Source organism: Xenopus tropicalis, chromosome 9 (assembly GCF_000004195.4).
Source record: "Xenopus tropicalis strain Nigerian chromosome 9, UCB_Xtro_10.0, whole genome shotgun sequence".
Classification (NCBI taxonomy): domain Eukaryota; kingdom Metazoa; phylum Chordata; class Amphibia; order Anura; family Pipidae; genus Xenopus; species Xenopus tropicalis.
Window position 1 is genome coordinate 15,024,502 of NC_030685.2, and position 23,006 is coordinate 15,047,507.

General features: G+C 45.5%; 1 protein-coding gene across 2 annotated transcripts in view; it reads left to right on the top strand.

The window, feature by feature from the left end:
* arhgdig (Rho GDP dissociation inhibitor (GDI) gamma) overlaps window positions 1-15,875 on the top strand; it is a 45,107-nt gene extending 29,232 nt beyond the window's left edge. Inside the window, exons 2-6 of one of the 2 annotated variants that reach the window (NM_001007515.1) lie at window positions 2,847-3,026; window positions 11,309-11,392; window positions 14,081-14,157; window positions 14,445-14,508; window positions 15,234-15,607. In NM_001007515.1, the coding sequence (NP_001007516.1) occupies window positions 2,852-3,026; window positions 11,309-11,392; window positions 14,081-14,157; window positions 14,445-14,508; window positions 15,234-15,433 (600 nt within the window). In that variant the 5' untranslated portion in view covers window positions 2,847-2,851 and the 3' untranslated portion in view covers window positions 15,434-15,607. Of the gene's footprint in view, window positions 1-2,846; window positions 3,027-11,308; window positions 11,393-14,080; window positions 14,158-14,444; window positions 14,509-15,233 lie in introns of both variants that reach the window. The other variant, XM_012970318.2, reaches the window with a different exon arrangement.
* Window positions 15,876-23,006: the final 7,131 nt, after the last annotated feature.

The following is a 23,006-nucleotide window of genomic DNA, read 5'->3' on the forward strand; positions in this document are numbered from 1 at the left end:
GCCATTAAACCAAGGACCCCAGGGCCCCCCCAAGCCTTCATCATTACGTAGCCCCTTGAAACCAATACATCCGACATGGTAGTTTGGATTCAGTACCATCCCTATTTCTTATGAGCCTCTAATGTATTCATCTGCTTATCTCGCCAATAGAGGGATGGTTTGATGGCTGGGCTGATGTGATGGCCATGATAATAATGAGGGGGTTTGGGCTGAAGGACAGGAGAAGGGACATATATTGCTTTTCTGTATTTATTTCTCAGTGATGCAGCAGGGCAGACAAACAGAATATGTATTATAGCAGAACAGATTTGTGTTTTAGTCGCTACAGGCCCGTGTTTGCTTGAAATCACAGCAACCTGTTGTACTTCTCATTCATGGAATTAGGAGATCTGCAGAGCTCCTAGTATGTGACATCTCATTCTGACAGACTCAGCCTTGCCTAAAAGTGCCATTGTTGCCTATTTTCCCCCATCCTTCCTATCAGCTCAGGTAGCTCTCCTTTCCATACCATAATCAACAAATGAACTGAAATTAAGGTCGTTGCCTAATGTCAAGGGGGTGCAGCCTTATGTTATTGGCTATGTTATTGATATTCCCTATACAAGACACCAGAGGGGAAACAGAATCCTTTGTGTTGACTCTATTTGTTCCCAGAATCCCCCCCTCATTTTATCACATGCTGTATCACCTGGCATGATCTCCACCCACTTTTCATTTGTAATCTTTCATTGTTCGAATGGCATCAGCTAATATGGCTTGCCTGATCTTCCTTAAGGTGCCGATTCGGCAGCTCATCAGCCTGTGTAGGGGCAGCAACGACTGGCCCAGATATCGATCGGGCAGGTTCAAAGATTCAGTCAGATGCGGTCCCCGAACCGACTGCACCTATTACCGTCATTATAATTTAATCGTTTGGCCTAAATTCCCCCGATACCGCTCACCCGTAGGTGGGGATATTGGGAGAAGATCCAATCCGCTTGCCAAGCGAGCAGATCTTAACATGTATGGCCACCTTTCATTATACAGCTCCCAACATCCCCTGCTATAGTGTTCAATGTTAAGAAGTGGGACAGTTCAGGGCATGTCCCCAATAAACACTGTCCACGCCCAGTTAAGCACAAACCTGAAACTACGGCAAATGTCCAATAAGCCACGCCCATTTAGGTTCTCCATTCAAGAGTGCCTGTCCTATATGGGCACCATTGGGAGACGTACTGCTGATAATTGTAGTCTACAGAGGGTGCTGGGAGCTCTCTTTGTATTCTTAATGGATCCCCTGTAGATATTCCCCACATAATAACATGAATTTTATCCTGCATGAAACTCATCCCTAGCCGATGAATGACTGCTAAGGTCAGATCAATAGCAGTCCCCTGAAGACGCGGCTAGTCATGTCTCTACTAATGCCTATTCAGTGGATGATTCATGGCTCGGGTCCCTGGGGCGGTGTTTAATTACAGCTCACGCGTCCCGAGATGTCGTTCTCACACCGGCTTCTGCTGTTACTGTTCAGTAATTAAACAGGGGAGTCGGGGATTTAGCCACACGGAGAGACACTGGTGCTGAGAACTCGTCTGTTACTAGGGTTGCCACCTGGCAGCTATTTTACCCACGTGATACCCGAACGGCCATGTTTTTAAAGGAAAACTATACCCCAAGAATGAGTACTTAACCCACAAATAAATAGTTTATGTTATGTTAAGTGGCCTATTAAAGAATCTCACCAAACTGGAATATATATATCAGTTAATATTGCCCTTTTACATCCTTTCCCTTGAGCCACCATTTTGTGATGGTCTGTGTGTTCCCTCAGAGATCAGCTGACAGGAAGTAATGCAGCTCTAACTGTAACAGGAAGTAGTGTGGGAGTAAAAGACAGAACTCTGCCCATTCATTGGCTGATGGGGCCTAGCATGTTTGTGTGCCTTGATCCCAGGGGGCGGCCCTTAATTCTTAAAATGGCAATTTCCTATTTAGGATTACCCAATGGCACATACTACTAAAAAAGTATATTTTTATGAAAATGGTTTATTTAGATGAAGCTGGGTTTTACATATGAGCTTGTTTATGCAATATATACAAGACCTACTTTGTTTGGGGGTTTAGTTTTCCTATAATAGAGAGGAAAGGTATGAAAAATAGGGTGGTATTTTTATTTATTTATTTTTGGCAGGAATGTAGGTGCTTGGGGGGTAGTGGGGAAGCACGGGAAGCAAATTTTTCAACCCATGCCCTGCCATGACCTGTCCTGCTGATTTATTTACCCGTGCCCAATCTGCCCATCTTTGAAATCATCAAAGGGTGCAGGCTAGTGAGTGCTGTCCTATTACTAGTGGACTGATCCAGCCTAAAGCGGTGGGACGATGGCGACCATGACCTGACACCAACCTGCCTCTTGGTCAGCCAATACCCGCCCAACCCACATATCACTACTGGGGGAATTCTTGTCTAAGGGAAACAGTATGGCAGCTCCAGTCTATAGGTATAAATACACAATTAGAGAGAGAGACTGTTCTGTGCTTACATAGGCTGCGCAGTTTGGGTTTATAACTGGTTCCTGCTTATATGCAGTAGTATATATTCCATCCTTTTATTCTGAAGCTTCGGGAAGTAAGTTTCCATTGTGCCGTTGCTTCCTCAGCCTCCATGCAATGCTCTGGGCAGCCGTAGCGGTCAGGAAGCCATTGAGGAAATGAGTGATATGAGACAATGCAGATAATACAAGCAGAGTTTATAAATACCCTTCCCCTTGCTTAACAACAACAAATAACCCTATCAGAGATCTAAAGAAACCTTCCAACTCTATCATATGACCTAACGGCCAAACTGTTCTTTCCTTCTTGCAGACATCATGGCCGACAAGGATGGGATCAAGCACGGTGAGGAGGAGGCGGAGGAAGAAGTTGAACCGAACTACAAGCCCCCAGAGATGAAATCTGTGCAGGAAATCCAGGAGCTGGACAAAGATGACGAGAGTTTAATCAAATACAAGCAGGCGCTGCTGGGCCAACTGCCTGCTGTAGTGGGTGAGTCAAGAAGTGATCATATAATAATAAGCGGGGTGCATTCTTGTCTGGGGGGGGTATTCATACTTCAGATATGGCACAGGAGGGGGGCTGTGTGGGAGGAATATTTTGCCAGCACAGGGGGCTGTATATTAGTTGGCAAACGGCAGGTATAGAGGGGACTTTATTGTCCTTTGTTGTTCAGCAGAGAGGGTGAATCCTCTTGGCATTTAATGAACACTTTCTTTATTGGAAATCAAACCAGCGAGGTTGGAAGCAGCAAAGCATGTCAAGGAAAAAATCTGGGTCTGCTTTGCGCAGCTGCAAGGTAACATTGTCTTATGGGGCTCCGAACGTTTTCCATCACTGAATGAGCACCATTCTGCCAGCGTTGGCTTCACACAGCACCCTATTGTTAGCCAAAAGGCATCCATGACAGTAGGTTAATGTATTAATAAACAGTACGCACAATGCATGGACGCCCAGCCTCAGGAGCATTTGCTGGGATTGGTTGGTGAGACTAAGGGCACACTATAGGCGGAAGAGGGGTATGGCACTGGCCTTAATTAAAGCTTTAAATAAAGTCTCTGGGCAATTGCAGGTGAATATTCTCAAAGTGCACTTCTTGTCATTTAATTTAGGTTGTCCTTATATATATTTAATTGTGTATAGCATTTTTGGCTGCTGTAGCAGAGCATCTGTTACTGCGGGTTGTTGTTTGGCAGCCCAGAGGATAATTGGTTAGAGGTGCCTACTCCCCTGGGAAGCGGCTCTGTATATAGAATACTCCTCTCACAAGGGTTTTGCAGCTGTGCTGACAGTGGGAGGGAAGAAGCAGTTTCACTGTAGTACTGGGAATGGTTCCTTCCCTTCCAGGAGCAGATATATAAATATATAAATTAGTTATATGATTAGGCAGTCCGGGTCAGGCTGGTGTCGGGTTAGGGGCTTGTTGAAATATGATTGACCCATGCATCACTATGATACACATATATAAAGGAAAGCTGGGGCCCTGGTCAGGATTGAACGTTAGATCACAGTGGTTGCAGCAACGCAGTCTGATCCAGCAGCTGAAACACACAAAGCCCCTCTGTAATCAGCCGTATTGTGTACAAAGCCACCTGTGGGCTCTTACAGCAAGTGAATAGCAGCCAGGGCTCAGCTGGTGGCGGATCCACGTGCCGGCGCAGATGGCTGACTGCTTTGTGCGGATGATTTATCACTAGCGGCATGGAGCACTTAGCAGTGGGACGTTACCCAGAGATCCCTTGCATGTCGGAAAGTGCTTTATGTAATATCAAGAGAGCGTAAAATTGAAGATTAATTGATTTACGAGTTGGCAACGTTTATTCACAAACCTCACTGCGAGAAAAAGAAACTGTCAGCTGCGTTTTATATGGCTACCCACTATTAAAGGGCAAGTAATGCAGGCATATAATGCCCCTCGATATACCGCCTGCTTGAAACATAGGCAAAGGCTGCTCTAACAAGTGGGATATTTCATTTATACCATTTATTCCATTAAAAGGCTTTAACTGTCATTAAGTAAGGGTCATTCTATTAAGGGGGGGGCAATAATTAAGGGTCACTATTAAGGGGAGGCCATGTATGTATTGTGCTTTAGGGCTCATACTCACAAGCGTTTGCCTGTGTTGCGTTCCTCTAGGTATAACTGAAGGCATTTATATAATAGTGTCCCAGGCCCATTAGGCGGGCAATATTCCAGTTATAGTATATGTACTAAGGCAAAGCAGAAGAAAAGGAAATGTGTCCTGTATGCTGCGGCCTAACCTCAGGTACTTTACTGTCTACTTAAAGGGCCACTATACCACCATCTTTTATATTCCTTTAGTATTTGTGGAAATCGTAAGAGCTTAAGGTATAATGATTTCCCTCTTGTTCTAGACTACTATGACAGTGTTACTGGCACAGCTGGCAGTTTTAGCCTTGCCTAAAGCTGGCTATACACAAGTGGCTTTAAGATGCCGATTCGGCGGCTTATCTACAATAAGTATCTGGCCAAAATCAGGCAAATATTGGGCAAGTTTGAAAATCACATCAGGCTGAGAACATGGTTAAATCTTGCAAGGTCCAGTCCAGCAGAAACATGTCTAACCCGGATTTACCTATCTGCTTCCAGGCCAGGTTTAACGTTAATCCCAACCCAAAACCATACAAATTACAAAGCGTAGTTCAGCAGGAAATATTAGAAGGTTTAGTGACCCTTTAAAGATTGATTGGAGTATTATAGTAGCTTATGCTTTCAATTCTAAAATAAATCCATCAACCCCTCCCCCAGGAAACTATTTACTATATTATTATGTTTTCAGTGTAGGTAAATACAATTACAAACAATAGAAAATGAAGATGAAAAGTTCCCCTTTAACGGCAAAAGGTTAAGCTCAATTTAGTCCTTCTTGTCTATGCAGGCCGACCGCAGTAAGAAAACAATTTTCTGTATATTCATAAATGGTCTTGACCCAACTGCTGACATTTCAGCTGGGTAGTGGAGACCGGGAGAAAGAGCGATGGGGTTAACCTTGTGGATCCTCAATTACATTATAAAAATAGCTTACCGAGCCCATTAAGATATCTCTGTTTCCTGATTGGATTACGGCTTCTGTTTCTTGCCAGTAATGTCCTGCCCTGAGTTTTTGCCCATCTTATCAAAGCTCTTTTGTCTTTTCCCTCTCTGTGATTAGCGGGCGGATATTGGCGTAGCTTGAGAGAAATTGATGGCGCATCTATGGAGCTGTTCTCAGTCAGCAGAGAAATGCCTGAATCAGCCGCTGCTGCTGCTTCCAGATTATTTGAATGTGAAACATATGAAAGCGCTGTAACTGGTGCTTTCCAGTCCAAAAACATTTTACATTGAGCTTTACATTCAAGTGAATGGGAGCAGGAAATGCCATTTCTTTGTCAGGTGAAAAATGGCAGTTGACCTAGGGGCACATTTACTAATCCACGAACGTCCGAAAAGCGTCCAAATGCGTTTTTTTCAAAATGATCTGTATTTTGCGATTTTTTCGTAAATTGTCGCGACTTTTTCGTAGCCGTTACGACTTTTTCCGTAAATTGTCGCGACTTTTTCATTGAGCCCTATGGGAGACTTTCCTTGGGCCAAGTTGGAGCTCCAGAGTGCCATTGAGCCCTATGGGAGACTTTCCTTGGGCCAAGTTGGAGCTCCAGAGTGCCATTGAGCCCTATGGGAGACTTTCCTTGGGCCAGGTTGGAGCTGCAGAGTGCCATTGAGCCCTATGGGAGACTTTCCTTGGGCCGGGTTGGAGCTGCAGAGTGCCATTGAGCCCTATGGGAGACTTTCCTTGGGCCGGGTTGGAGCTCACAGAGTGCCATTGAGCCCTATGGGAGACTTTCCTTGGGCCGGGTTGGAGCTGCAGAGTGCCATTGAGCCCTATGGGAGACTTTCCTTGGGCCGGGTTGCAGCTGCAGAGTGCCATTGAGCCCTATGGGAGACTTTCCTTGGGCCGGGTTGGAGCTGCAGAGTGCCATTGAGCCCTATGGGAGACTTTCCTTGGGCCGGGTTGGAGCTGCAGAGTGCCATTGAGCCCTATGGGAGACTTTCCTTGGGCCGGGTTGGAGCTGCAGAGTGCCATTGAGCCCTATGGGAGACTTTCCTTGGGCCGGGTTGGAGCTGCAGAGTGCCATTGAGCCCTATGGGAGACTTTCCTTGGGCCAGGTTGGAGCTGCAGAGTGCCATTGAGCCCTATGGGAGACTTTCCTTGGGCCGGGTTGGAGCTGCAGAGTGCCATTGAGCCCTATGGGAGACTTTCCTTGGGCCGGGTTGGAGCTGCAGAGTGCCATTGAGCCCTATGGGAGACTTTCCTTGGGCCGGGTTGGAGCTGGAGAGTGCCATTGAGCCCTATGGGAGACTTTCCTTGGGCCGGGTTGCAGCTGCAGAGTGCCATTGAGCCCTATGGGAGACTTTCCTTGGGTCGGGTTGGAGCTGCAGAGTGCCATTGAGCCCTATGGGAGACTTTCCTTGGGCCGGGTTGGAGCTGCAGAGTGCCATTGAGCCCTATGGGAGACTTTCCTTGGGCCGGGTTGGAGCTGCAGAGTGCCATTGAGCCCTATGGGAGACTTTCCTTGGGTCGGGTTGGAGCTGCAGAGTGCCATTGAGCCCTATGGGAGACTTTCCTTGGGCCGGGTTGGAGCTGCAGAGTGCCATTGAGCCCTATGGGAGACTTTCCTTGGGCCGGGTTGGAGCTGCAGAGTGCCATTGAGCCCTGTGGGAGACTTTCCTTGGGCCGGGTTGGAGCTGCAGAGTGCCATTGAGCCCTATGGGAGACTTTCCTTGGGCCGGGTTGGAGCTGCAGAGTGCCATTGAGCCCTATGGGAGACTTTCCTTGGGCCGGGTTGGAGCTGCAGAGTGCCATTGAGCCCTATGGGAGACTTTCCTTGGGTCGGGTTGGAGCTGCAGAGTGCCATTGAGCCCTATGGGAGACTTTCCTTGGGCCGGGTTGGAGCTGCAGAGTGCCATTGAGCCCTATGGGAGACTTTCCTTGGGCCGGGTTGGAGCTGCAGAGTGCCATTGAGCCCTATGGGAGACTTTCCTTGGGCCGGGTTGGAGCTGCAGAGTGCCATTGAGCCCTATGGGAGACTTTCCTTGGGCCGGGTTGGAGCTGCAGAGTGCCATTGAGCCCTATGGGAGACTTTCCTTGGGTCGGGTTGGAGCTGCAGAGTGCCATTGAGCCCTATGGGAGACTTTCCTTGGGCCGGGTTGGAGCTGCAGAGTGCCATTGAGTCCTATGGGAGGCTTCCAAAATCATGCAAAGTCTGAAAGGTTTGCCCGCTGTTTACGAGCGCTCAATACGAAAAAGTCGCGACAATATATGAGCAAATCGTAACGGCTACGAAAAAGTCGCGACAATTTGCGCAAGTCGTAACGGCGACGAAAAATTAGCAAAAAATACGAAAAAGTCGCAAAATGTTCGTTTCCAATCCGAATTTTTCCCATTCGGATTCGTGGATTAGTAAATGTGCCCCTTAGTGTATTTTTATTTTTGGAGTGTGGGAAGAAACAGGGGTAAATGGAGGAAACCCACACAGGGTATACAAACTCCTTGTACATAATGCCTTGGTCAGGATTGAACCCAAGACCCCTGTGCCTGGGTTCAATCCTAACCAGAGCACTATATGTTTTCATGTATACTTATGAGTGCTACATTGTTTACATCGGCAGAAGTGTTTTCCCACAATGCCTAAGCGCTTTTTAGGTTATGTAAAAATCCCAAAGAGCTCATTGTAACCAATCAGATGTGTACTTTCAAAGAGGAGAATTAATGCTCAGTGGTTGGTATGCATTACAAGTACTGGAGCGGCTGTAGTAATATGAATTCCTATGGCCAGTAGAGCATCTATATTACAGTGTGAATGTTATAGTTGGCACCTTTATTACTCTGCTGGCACACAGCTACAGTATCAGGCTCTGGGCCACAAAGAGCTCCCATAATGCAAGTGATGGATTGGCACAGAAAGCTAATACTCTGTCAGAGTGACAAACTGCTTTATAAATACATTAATGGGGATATATAGTCTGAGCGGTGTTCCTGCCCGATCAATATTCTGCATTCTCCGCTTGGAATACATAGCCCAAGTGCCATCACTCATGCCGTCGAATTAGTCATATCCTTGGCAGCGCTTCTGAAAGTTGTTTAGCGGAACGAGCGCTCATTTCTAATGATTTCCAATGTGACCCCGTGCCGGCCTCCTGTGTGGGTTGGGATTGCTTATAGAAGGAGAAAATCCCTCCCCAATTGGAATTATAAACAGATCCGGCTTATCTAACACAATAACAAGTCCACTTCTCCAGGTCTGTTAACAAGCTGGCTTCTGCTACATTGTTTCAAGAGGCAGAACCTGTAGTGCCGACAATCAACAGCTGAGCTAGTTATTGTGGCCGTACACGGGCCAATTCTAGTTGCCGATGTTGGTCCTTTTGACAGATTTGGCGGCTTATCAGCCCATGTATAGGCACTAATCACCGGTGATGTTGCTCCATAGCAACTAATCAGATATTTGCTTTTTTTTTTTTTCTAGCATAGGTCTCTTTTAAAATCTAATTGCTGATTGGTTGCTATAGGGAACATTGCCAGTGATGGTGGCTTATACACTATAATAAATATGCCCCTAAATATTGGTTATGTGACAGCCAGAATCTCTGCCATAAAGTAAGTTGCAACTGTGGCATTGTGATAGTAGGTTCACAGTCACATGACTAACTGGAGGAAATACACAATCTCAGTCATAAAGCAAGACTGGACTGCTGCATTTTTGTATAAAGAGACACAGAGGCCGATAACTAAACATAGGTGCTAAATTGCACCAGTACAGGTACCCAGCTGCCGATTTGGCAGCTTATCTGCCCGTGTATGGGCACCCCCAGTGGGGCCTACCTGATCAATACCTGGCCTAAAATTGTCCAGATCTCGATAAGGCAGGTTTGATTGGCCAAGTTAAATAAGTCCTAAAGTGACTTGATTTGGCGGGAAATATACCGTTTAAGCCAGGCGTGGGCCACTGTCAGCGTGAGAAGAAAAGTGACACAATCACAAGATTCAACAGGAAAAACACAAGCGCGGTAATAAAACAGGACAGGACTGCAGGAAAAGAGAAGCAGTCACATGATTTAACAGGAAATACGCAATCTCAGCCATAAAACAGGACAGGACTGCAGGAAAAGAGAAGCAGTCACATGATTTAACAGGAAATACGCAATCTCAGCCATAAAACAGGACAGGACTGCAGGAAAAGAGAAGCAGTCACATGATTTAACAGGAAATACGCAATCTCAGCCATAAAACAGGACAGGACTGCAGGAAAAGAGAAGCAGTCACATGATTTAACAGGAAATACGCAATCTCAGCCATAAAACAGGACAGGACTGCAGGAAAAGAGAAGCAGTCACATGATTTAACAGGAAATACGCAATCTCAGCCATAAAACAGGACAGGACTGCAGGAAAAGAGAAGCAGTCACATGATTTAACAGGAAATACGCAATCTCAGCCATAAAACAGGACAGGACTGCAGGAAAAGAGAAGCAGTCACATGATTTAACAGGAAATACACAATCTCAGCCATAAAACAGGACAGGACTGCAGGAAAAGAGAAGCAGTCACATGATTTAACAGGAAATACGCAATCTCAGCCATAAAACAGGACAGGACTGCTGCCCCGTGAGAGGAAAAGGCACATGATTGTAACTAACTGTATTAAAAGCAACATCTGTCTGTTTATATTTTCTGGTGCCACTTTGAAATGGTTCCTTGAGAGAGAGACAAGGTCACGGGCAGATTAGCAAATGGTCTGCTGCTGCTATTGCTGCTTAAATTCATCTTCTTCTGCCCCTCTCTCCACCGAGACCTGGAATGGGGGGTCCCTTGGCGCCAGCTGATTGTGTGTAATTGGTTTTGCGAGGCAGCCGCTGTCATTTACAGATTAGACTGCGCCTCTGTACGATGGGAGCTTCTATAAAAGTGTCTGATCATCACTGCTATGAGAATGATTCGATATGTGGGTGGGCGGTCACAGCTTTCTAGGTTTTTATGGTGGAGTCGCTGGCTTTGAGCCAACCAGCCTGCCGTAGATTTGTTGACGGAGCAGAGCGGGGGGATAAGAGGCCAAGATGTACAAATGTGCCGGCTTTTTAAAGGGGAACTCCGCTAAAAGCCAGTAGGGTAAATGCTTGGATTTCCATTGAACTGCAGTAGAGTATCGGTAACTTTATGAGCAATGTAATGTAACCGTACTATATATTATATTTATAATAGAAATTACTACTTACTTCCCAGGCCCAGTGCTCATAGCAACCAGAGAGTTGAGTTGAAATGCCAGGTTGGAAGTGAAGGCTAGAAAGATAGCTTTTATGTCAAAGACCAAAGGGAGGGGGGGGGTGTAGTTTATTAGATGGCAATCTCTGGGGCACAGTAGTTGGACAGCACTGCTTTATAGGGTTGTTACCCTTCAAACAGATACTGAAAGGATATTAAAACTACTGCAGCACCATCAGGATCCAATGGGTTTTTTTTTTGCCCCCCCTCCCAAATACCCAGGTGTATATTGGGTAGGTTAGAAATCCCCCAATGAGTCCTGTGTGATCCATTTGTTGGCACGGGCGAGAGTTATTGGATGAGCCCACCATGCCCACCATGGCATGACCAGATCATATCAATGGGACCCAGTCATTATGGCATTCAGATGGGTTACTTCAGAGCACTGAAAATAGTGCAGCCCCATTGGTGGGAAAAATAAACTCATTTTCTGTACATTCACTTTGTCTTTCAGATTCTAATGCCCCCAATGTTCAAGTAACAAGGCTGACACTCCTCTGTGACGAGGCCCCTGAACCAATCACAATGGACCTTTCAGGTAAAGAGCCTTCCGTCTTTGTTCCAAAGACCAACAACCTTGTCACTAAGGGGTTCAGAGTTATACAGGGAACTCTGAGTATCACTCATGTATTATAAGGGATAATGTACCCCCTACTGTAAATGATAAGGATATTAGCAGTCACTGAGGGGTTCTGTGCCCATATAAAGGCACAAGGCTGCAGGCTGAGTTATACAGGGAACTCTGAGTATCACTCGTGTAATATAAGGGATAATGTACCCCCTACTGTAAATGATAAGGATATTAGCAGTCACTGAGGGGTTCTGTGCCCATATAAAGGCACAAGGCTGCAGGCTGAGTTATACAGGGAACTCTGAGTATCACTCATGTATTATAAGGGATAATGTACCCCCTACTGTAAATGATAAGGATATTAGCAGTCACTGAGGGGTTCTGTGCCCATATAAAGGCACAAGGCTGCAGGCTGAGTTATACAGGGAACTCTGAGTATCACTCATGTATTATAAGGGATAATGTACCCCCTACTGTAAATGATAAGGATATTAGCAGTCACTGAGGGGTTCTGTGCCCATATAAAGGCACAAGGCTGCAGGCTGAGTTATACAGGGAACTCTGAGTATCACTCATGTATTATAAGGGATAATGTACCCCCTACTGTAAATGATAAGGATATTAGCAGTCACTGAGGGGTTCTGTGCCCATATAAAGGCACAAGGCTGCAGGCTGAGTTATACAGGGAACTCTGAGTATCACTCATGTATTATAAGGGATAATGTACCCCCTACTGTAAATGATAAGGATATTAGCAGTCACTGAGGGGTTCTGTGCCCATATAAAGGCACAAGGCTGCAGGCTGAGTTATACAGGGAACTCTGAGTATCACTCATGTATTATATGGGATAATGTACCCCCTACTGTAAATGATAAGGATATTAGCAGTCACTGAGGGGTTCTGTGCCCATATAAAGGCACAAGGCTGCAGGCTGAGTTATACAGGGAACTCTGAGTATCACTCATGTATTATAAGGGATAATGTACCCCCTACTGTAAATGATAAGGATATTAGCAGTCACTGAGGGGTTCTGTGCCCATATAAAGGCACAAGGCTGCAGGCTGAGTTATACAGGGAACTCTGAGTATCACTCATGTATTATAAGGGATAATGTACCCCCTACTGTAAATGATAAGGATATTAGCAGTCACTGAGGGGTTCTGTGCCCATATAAAGGCACAAGGCTGCAGGCTGAGTTATACAGGGAACTCTGAGTATCACTCGTGTAATATAAGGGATAATGTACCCCCTACTGTAAATGATAAGGATATTAGCAGTCACTGAGGGGTTCTGTGCCCATATAAAGGCACAAGGCTGCAGGCTGAGTTATACAGGGAACTCTGAGTATCACTCATGTATTATAAGGGATAATGTACCCCCTACTGTAAATGATAAGGATATTAGCAGTCACTGAGGGGTTCTGTGCCCATATAAAGGCACAAGGCTGCAGGCTGAGTTATACAGGGAACTCTGAGTATCACTCATGTATTATAAGGGATAATGTACCCCCTACTGTAAATGATAAGGATATTAGCAGTCACTGAGGGTTCTGTGCCCATATAAAGGCACAAGGCTGCAGGCTGAGTTATACAGGGAACTCTGAGTATCACTCATGTATTATAAGGGATAATGTACCCCCTACTGTAAATGATAAGGATATTAGCAGTCACTGAGGGGTTCTGTGCCCATATAAAGGCACAAGGCTGCAGGCTGAGTTATACAGGGAACTCTGAGTATCACTCATGTATTATAAGGGATAATGTACCCCCTACTGTAAATGATAAGGATATTAGCAGTCACTGAGGGGTTCTGTGCCCATATAAAGGCACAAGGCTGCAGGCTGAGTTATACAGGGAACTCTGAGTATCACTCATGTATTATAAGGGATAATGTACCCCCTACTGTAAATGATAAGGATATTAGCAGTCACTGAGGGGTTCTGTGCCCATATAAAGGCACAAGGCTGCAGGCTGAGTTATACAGGGAACTCTGAGTATCACTCATGTATTATATGGGATAATGTACCCCCTACTGTAAATGATAAGGATATTAGCAGTCACTGAGGGGTTCTGTGCCCATATAAAGGCACAAGGCTGCAGGCTGAGTTATACAGGGAACTCTGAGTATCACTCATGTATTATAAGGGATAATGTACCCCCTACTGTAAATGATAAGGATATTAGCAGTCACTGAGGGGTTCTGTGCCCATATAAAGGCACAAGGCTGCAGGCTGAGTTATACAGGGAACTCTGAGTATCACTCATGTATTATAAGGGATAATGTACCCCCTACTGTAAATGATAAGGATATTAGCAGTCACTGAGGGGTTCTGTGCCCATATAAAGGCACAAGGCTGCAGGCTGAGTTATACAGGGAACTCTGAGTATCACTCATGTATTATAAGGGATAATGTACCCCCTACTGTAAATGATAAGGATATTAGCAGTCACTGAGGGGTTCTGTGCCCATATAAAGGCACAAGGCTGCAGGCTGAGTTATACAGGGAACTCTGAGTATCACTCATGTATTATAAGGGATAATGTAATGTAGAGCATAATAAAAAGCTCTTGTATTTGGCAGCTAGTTGTACTTCCCTTGCTTTTATCTGTGCATTTTAATTGTAAATGCAAAATTCTCTGGTTTTACCTCTTCAGGTGACATAAGCCATTTAAAGGACAAGGTCTATCTACTAAAGGAAGGTTGCAGCTACAGGGTAAAAATAAGTTATAAGGTAAGTTGTTTTTGTTGTTGTTTATTTTTAGATATTCAGGATTTCAAGCAGACGCCACTCAGTTATTGTTCTTCGAAAAAGTAAATGAGAAGTGTGTTATAGTTAAACTTTAGGTGTGCAGGTTGGGCAGCACCGATAAGCTGCCATGATGCCCTGCGCTACCTAATTCCATCATATTGCCCATCGATTAGACAGCGCCCCTTAATCCCAGTCAGGGAGATGCTTAAATATCTGTCCTGTTTTACCCTAAAGTGGTATTGACTTTGCTCTGTGTGTGTTGTGCCTAGGTGAATAAGGAGATTGTTTCCGGGCTAAGATATGTCCATCTCACCTACAGGAAAGGAGTTAAAGGTACGTTGCACCAATCATTGCCTCTGTCTTGTACAAGATTTATGGTGGCCATACACGTGAAGATCCGTTTGTTTGGCGAGGTCGCCAAGCGAGCGGATCTTCTCCCGATATCCCCCACCTATGGGTGGGCGATATCGGGTGAATTTAGGCTAATTCGGTCGTTTGGCCCTGGTCGATCCAACTAGATTTTTTTACCTGCCCGATCGATATCTGGCCGATTTCAGGCCAGATGTCGGTCGGGCAGGCCCATCATTTGTGCCCATACACTGGCCAATAAGCTGCTGAATTGGTCTAAGGAACCGATATCGGCAGCTAGAATCGGCCCATGTATGGCCACCTTTAGAATTCAGTATATGCAGCAGATCACTGGGGGGGACTGGTATCCAGTGGCATTCCTAGACTGTGCTGGGCCCCCCTGCAAAAAATTCTTTGGAGGGGTACAGTGCAAGCATTACCCACCATCTTGTTCCACGCCCTCGCCCACTAGCTCTCAGGTAGTAGAGAGTGGTAGGGTTGCTAAATCTATAGAGGAAGCAGACCCTGCAGTCCCGGGGCCCCCCACGACCATTTTGTTTGCTTCACCATTTGGGCACAAGATGGGGCTTTAAATTCGGGTACCTCCTTAGAACAATTATGGCTGCCCCCATGAATGAACCCAAGTCTCCTTGTGCAGAATAGCCCAAAACTGACTTTTTTTCCCCCCCCCCTGTGCTTTTTCTCCATAGTTGATAGTGAAAACTACATGGTCGGAAGCTACGGGCCCCGAGCAGAAGAATACGAATACCTGACACCCTTGGAGGAGGCGCCCAAAGGCATGATAGCCCGAGGCACCTACCTCATCAAATCCAAATTCACGGACGACGACAAAAGCGACCATTTGTCGTGGGAGTGGAAATTGGCCATAAAGAAAGACTGGAAGGACTAGGGCGGCGAGGCGCAACAGTAACTCCCCTTTCTTTAATCGCGCTAATAATTACAGGCAGATATTACCCTCCCATATTAAAATGTACAAGGCATATCTTGGTTTCTACATCTGTTTTCTAATAGTTACTTATAGTTTCTAAAAGAATGTAAAGATGGTATTTAATAAAAAAAAAAACAAACAAACAAAAAAAAAAACTAAATTCTATAACCGAATGTTTGTCGTGGACAGTGAAACGTTCGTAGAGTTAGCTCAGTCGCTGGCGTTTTCTGTGCCGCCCTCCATATTGCCGTGTTGCCGTCTGTGTCGCTTCCAATAGGCCGTCGCGGTGACGCCGCGCGGGAAGTGGGTTTTAATCGTGATTGGTCCAAGGAATCCTGTATTTTTTATGTTCAACCAATGTGCATATGTGATGGAATATAAAGTTCTGCTGATAATGATGGAACCCTCGATTGGAGTGTGTTTGTACATATGAATTTTTTCTTTCTCCCTGATACAAGAGTGTTGGGTTAAAGTCGGATTGCAGGTACGACCCAATACGTAGGGGGCAGCGGGGAATCCAGAAGCGAAAAGGATTCTCTGAGCAGTCGAACACAGTTCTGTATGAAAGGCCACCAAACAAGCTGATTTTGTCCTTATTTGGCCACCTAAAGGCCCATACACGGGCCGATAGAAGCTGCCGATATCGGTCCCTTGGACCGAATCGGCTGCTTATCGGCCCGTGTAGGGGCAGAACTGAGGGGCCTGGCCGACCGATATCTGGCTTGAAATTGGGCAGATATCGATCGGCCAGGTTAGAAAATCCAGTCGGATCGGGGACCGCATCGGCTCGTTGATGCGGTCCCCGAACCGACTGCCCCATTGCCGCGTGCAGAATTCGAATCGTTTGGCCCCAGGGACATACGATCGAATTCTCCTACATGCCTCCCCGATATCGCCACCTGTAGGTGGGGATATTGGGTGAAGATCCGCTCGCTTGGCGACATCGCCGAGCGAGCGGATCTGCTCGTGTATGGCCAGCTTAAGTCGGACTGATCCAATTACTGCCTCTGGGACCTACGGTATGGAGATCTGTCAGATGAAGATTGTACCATTGAACCAATGTGCTCCTTATCCAATGAGATTTTCCTGCCTTGGTCTGGGTTGCAGTTTCTGTATTGCCACCGGCCCCACACAAGTTATTTCTATGGGGCCCAGTAGTCGTGCTATGAGGCCCAATATCTAGTCAGTAGTAGTTTAAAAAAAATAGTAAAAATAATTAGTGTACTAATAAGTCAGTCTTTTAATTTGGGGGGGGGGGGGGGGGGGGTGGGGGGTGGTCAGTGCAATTTATATGTAAGCGTAGGGGCCCAATGATGTTGCTGTGGGGCCCAATAACCAGACATTCCCCTGCTGAAAAGTTCATGTAGGAGACGCTGATATCATTCAGTAAATAGATCCCAATATAAACAGCTGATGTGACTCTATAATAAGCAGTTCCTATAAATCGTTAATGAATAATTAATAAGCTAATGAGTCAGTTCATTGGGGCAGTGGAATTTAAGTTTTTTTAATTCATTGGGGTTCGTCCCTGCAAAGCTTCTCTGCATTGGCTTTTACTTTATACACAAGTTACTTAAGTTTCTAGGCAAGTTACATAGTTTTCTAGGCAGTCTTTGCGGAAGTTACGTAAATTGCGTAAGTTTTGGTGTAACTTAGACAGTTTACGTAACTCGTCATGTGACCAGTCCCCCTTACAAAAGGAGATTTCATGGGGCACAGCACAATTGTACCCCCTCTCCCCCCTGATGGCGGCCCTGATTGCCTCATTTAAGGTATTTCTTTCTACAGGCTCTGTGCCCGGGTGGGTATGGCGCTATGTGTGACCCTCTGTGTGGCATTCTGTGGCCGTGACTTGCCCTTTTCCCATTTAATCTAGCCCACAAATAATTAGTGTATATATAATCTGTACAGCGCCTGTTGATGCGTCCCCCGAACCGACTGCCCCATTGCTGCCATTAAAATTTGGCCCTGAGGCCAAAAGATCGAATTAGCCTACATGTTCCCCGATATCGCCCACCCGTAGGTATGGGCAACTTTTAGGCTGTGCCCCAGTAGAGCTTACAATCTAAGCATTACATTACATGCACACCCAGACTGGTCATGGTTTAGTTCTCTCCTAAAGAAAACACTTTCTCCAATGTGTCTATTGTGTAGCACCAAAATGATTGGATTCCTGAGCAGTTTGATCTGATTAGAGGGATCTTTCATATATCAATAGATCCCAGTGGAAATTCTTGTTGTCTGCAGACCTCATGGGTCTGAAATCTGCAGCCAAAGGGACTTCACTCACCCCCAGGGTTATACAAGTTGTTGGCATGGAATTTGAAGGCCGACCCGCCATGTAAAGTTCTGCCATGGGGATCATAATCTCTTTCCTTTATTGCTAAGTAACAAGTCCCTGAGGCAAAGACCTTATATCTCTGAAGGCCCCATGCAAGTGGTTGGGGCCCAGTGTTACCACATGACCTGTGCTACATGCCCAATGTCTGCCCCAGTGCTGAGGTACCCCTGCTTTATTGCCATGGCCGAAAATCCGTTGGACCCCCTACACCAGTGTCAGCTTTCCTTCCCCAAAAACATTATTATTATTATTAACATTTATTTATAAAGCACCAACATATCCCGCAGCGCTGTACAATAAGTGGGTTTCATACATTGGACATACAGAGTAACATATAAAGCAATCAATACCCGATACAAGAGGGGAAGAGAGCCCTGCCCAAAAGAGCTTACAATCTACAAGGAGTAACATATAAAGCAATCAATAACCGATACAAGAGGTGAAGGGAGCCCTGCCCAAAAGAGCTTACAATCTACAAGGAGTAACATATAAAGCAATCAATAACCGATACAAGAGGTGAAGAGAGCCCTGCCCAAAAGAGCTTACAATCTACACATTTATTATTATTATTATTATTATTAACATTTATTTATAAAGCGCCAACATATCCCGCAGCGCTGTACAATAACTGGGTTTCATACATTGGACATACAGAGTAACATATAAAGCAATCAATACCCGATACAAGAGGGGAAGAGAGCCCTGCCCAAAAGAGCTTACAATCTACAAGGAGTAACATATAAAGCAATCAATAACCGATACAAGAGGTGAAGAGGGCCCTGCCCTAAAGAGCTTATAATCTACAAGATACTCCTAAATGTGTTGTATGTAGCATAGCAGCTGAATGGGTAATCATATATATAAGTAATTTGTATTGTAGCTTGTATTTGCCATATGTATAATAAAGTGATAAACATATAATTATATCCCTCTTATCTGTCATATATATTAAAGGTCCCCATACACCTTAAGATATCCTCACCTATGGGTGGGCGATATTGGGAGAATCCAGGCTAATTCGATCGTTTGGCCCTATAGGCAAAGTCGGTCCGGGGACCACATCAACGAGCCGATGCGGTCCCCGATCCGACTTGATTTTTTAACCTGCCCAATCGAGATCTGCCCGATTTTAGGCCAGATATCGGTCGGGTAGGGCCCATACACAGGCCGATCTGCCGAATCTGTCTAAGGGACCTTTACTGAGCTGTATGCTTGTTTGCTTTTAAATCCCACAGCTCTCCCTTTGTGTTATAGTTCTTTAAGAATGAAAAGAGGACGTGACCGAGCAACGCAGAAGCATGATTATTAAGGGCATGGCCGGCCAGATATAGAAATTTTGATTTTATTCAACCAAAACTTGCCCCCAAGTCAGGAATTCAAAAATAACTCCCTGGTTTGGGGGCACTGGGAGCAACACCCAAGGGGTTGGGGATCGCTGCTGTATAGGATGCAGACCCCACGGTCACTGGGTCCTGCTTCATCTATAGGTTTAGTAGTCCCTTACCTGAGAAGGAGGGGGCACTTGAGGGAGGGGCAGGGAGTTGGGACGTAAAGGGTGGAGGATTAACATTTAAACTTGAAAAAAGTTGGGGAGCAACACAAGCATGAAAACATTCCTAGTGGGTGCCCAGTAAGGGCTGTGATTGGCTATTATGTAGTCCCATGTGGACTGGCAGCCTACAGAAGGTTCTGTTTGGCAGTACTCGTGGTTTTTATGCAACCAAAACTTGTCTCCAAGCCAGAAACTCAAAAATAAGCAACTACTTTGGGGCCACTGGGTGCAACATCCAAGGGGTTGGGGAGCAACATTGATACTTAGCCACTGCTTGGGGATCACTGCTTTATAATATAATTTCCATTTACAAGAAATTGCATTTCAATAGTTTAGAGCTGAGGTGCTTGGAAGCCGTTGGCCTTTTATATTACCTTTGGGGGAACAACATACAACATTAATCCCTTTCTGTAACGTTGTGCCGTTAGTCTGCCAGATGCATATCATTCCTGGAACCTTGAAAATATGACTATTGCACTAGAGAGGGAAATAGAAACCACTAAGCCCCATAACCGCACCGAACGTCTGAATCATCGGCCAGTGAAACGGCAAGGAACGTTCCATTTTCAGAGCCAGAAGAACTAGGTTGCCATAATAATGGGGGGGATATGCAATGGCAGATTTGTTTAGGCATTCTCTTAATGAGGGTTGGCTGTCTCCTTGGCACAATATTAGTTAATGAGGCCCTCCTGAAGGCTCCATGCGTGATCCAATAAGCTGCTGACTTGGAGGGGCAGAGCTGGCAGGTTTCATCTGCCCGTGTATTGCCACCTGGAATGTTTATTGCAGCCGGCACCCTACCTACCAATACCACAAAGGTGACTTGTATCATGTATTTAAGTTAAAGTGCTCCCTAGCAGGCAGGGGTACTGCTGCCATGAAGTAAACTGAGAAACTTGCCTCAGGTGGCAGCCAGGGGTGGCAAAAAGCCATTCCTGGTAACTGTAAGTAAATTTACATACTTTTTCTGTACTTGCAATGAGACCAGGGTAGGACTGAGGGGTGAAGGGCCCACCGGGGCTCCCGTCCCAGGAGCCCTGCAGGTGCCCCAGCCAGCTGTGTCCCCTAACCCCCCATCCCCTGCAGGGGCCCCCCTAAGCCCCCTCACATGGCCCCCCACCCGACGTCTTCCCCTGAGTGCATACATTTAACACGTCAGGGGAGGAGCGGTCGGGCAGGGGGAGCGCCGACAAGGGTCAGGTCTGGCCCGCTGGGGCCCACTAGAGCCGGGGCCCACCGGGATTTTTCCCGGTGTCCCGGCGGCCCAGTCCGACCCTAAATGAGACCCCCTCTAGAGCAGGAAATATAAGCACAGGGTGGCGTGGGGGATAGAATTACCCCTGCAAGCAGAATAAGATTTTGGTAGAGCTGTTGTAGTCAATAATCAATCCACCCGTGGAGATAGAGAACTCTGATTTGTGCCACAATCCGTAAGCCAGATGTTTAATGAGTAGTCTGGAGTGGTCCCATCTGAGGGTCTAAGGTAGTGATCCCCAACCAGTGGCTCTGGGGCAACATGTTGCTTAATCAATCCCTTGGTTGTTGCTCTCAGTGCCCCCAAACCAGGTAGGTATTTTTGAATTCTCTGACCTGGTCTAAGGTTTACCAAAATGACCAGCAAATTTATTGGACACCAGAGAGATCACCTGACAGAAGTTGGAATAATGGCAACTACAACATGGGGCTGGCCACTGCTCCTGTATAAACTATAGCAAAAGGGAAAGCTCTGCTCACCACATGGGGATATTGTCACCATAAGGAGACAGTGGGGCAAGACGGTGACAGTAGAGAGGATACGGACAGTAGGGCAAGTTGGTGGCAGAAAAGCTGCTAACAATAGAGCAAGATGGTGGCAGTGGAAAAAAAGATGGAAACCTGTAGGACAAGGCAATATGGTGACCATAGAGCAAGGTAGGAACATAGAAAGATAATGATGATTGGATAAGATGGTGACAATAGAGCAAAAGCCATCAGACAAAGCTGGTAAGAAGACAGCAAGATGGCCACAGTTGGGTAACATGGAGACATTAGGTCAGGATTAGTAACATTTTATATCAGTGTTGTCCATCTTGCAGTCCTTTAGCTGTTTTTGAAGCACAACTCCCAACACCCACATACCCCCTCCCCCCCAACAAGGAATCCTGTTTCCCTTTGTAAGATATGGCAGAAAGAAACTGTGTGTTAACTTCATTAATTCAGCAGAATGAGAATGCACTAGGATGAGGCTCATTAGCAACCCATTAACAGTTGTCTCTTTGCCAGAGAGCAAAACTCCATTATATATATACACTGGGGGTCATACACGGGGGGATAGCATGAACCATCTGCAACCAGCTGCTGAGATCAGACATTGGATCAGTAATGGGCTCCTCATATTACTCTCCTAATAGAAGTAAACTGCAAAGCAAATTTCTGTTTCTGAGCTACTGCTGAACACTAGAGGATTCTGGGAGCTGTAGTTCAGCAGCAGCAGGAGAGTAAGAGGCTTTTTACTGCCAATAGATTTGCTACATTAATGCAAACTAGAACGCTATATTTAATCTGCAGAATGCTTTACCATACCTAGTAAACAGCCCTATAAGCTTAGTCTCAGTAGCTTCCGTTCTGCAGCTCTCAGCAGAGAGTGGAGGGGGAGAGAGATGATGGGAGGGGGAGAGAGGAGCGAACTAAGCAGACTCGTGCCCATGCCCTGAAGGATTTTTCTGAGAGTCTGACACAGAAGAACATGTGTACACAAAAGAAGAAAAGAAATCCTGTGTTTCTTTTGATAGAGGACTCATTGAGCATTTCTGTGAGTGCTTATGGCTGTATTTACATAGACCTTTCTGATAAAGCTTTTTATAATTATACCTTGAAAGGGGCAATACCTTCATCTTTATTTTTTAAAGCAAAAAACTAGATTGTTTATATGTATAATCATATAACATATATAGTATATTATATATATAATTGAAAGACAATGGCAGCCGTAAAAAAAATACTGGATTTCATTAACAACATTGGACAGGGTTTTCAGTGCAGTAACCCATTGCAACCAATCAGCTTTCATCTGTCTACTGCAATATAAAAATTAACGTAAATCTGATTGGTTGCTATGTGTTGCTAAACTTCTCTGGTGTGAGTAAATGTAGGTTCCCTTCTCAATGGGAGAGGCTCCATCAGCATAGGTAAGAAAAATATCCCTTATACTAATCCCCCATAGAGCTGAAGTAATAGGGATAAATATGGCAGCTCCTACTTATGTATAGAGGTAATACATAGTGAAAGCTATAGGCTATAATATACTATTCTCAAATATATAATACATAGACGATAAAGCTCCCTTGATAAATTGATATATTTCATTTTAATTAGAAATATTTTGCTGCCGGAATATTCCCTGTTGCTTCCAGTAGTTGTAAATAGATTGAGAGACCTTGAGTTGAGTTCATATCTCCATATTATTAGCCATTAGTCTAATTTGCCCTTCAGAGCTTGGCAGCACCCAGCCCGGCGTGTGATAGGTCAGAGTAAATATTTAAGCAAACGATGAAATCCACCTGGGAAACCAGTAACAGTGTTCCACGAATGCCACGTCCCTGGGCGTCACAGCCCCACAGGCTTTATCTCCGGCTCTCTCTCTTGCCGTTCCTTCTTTTGGA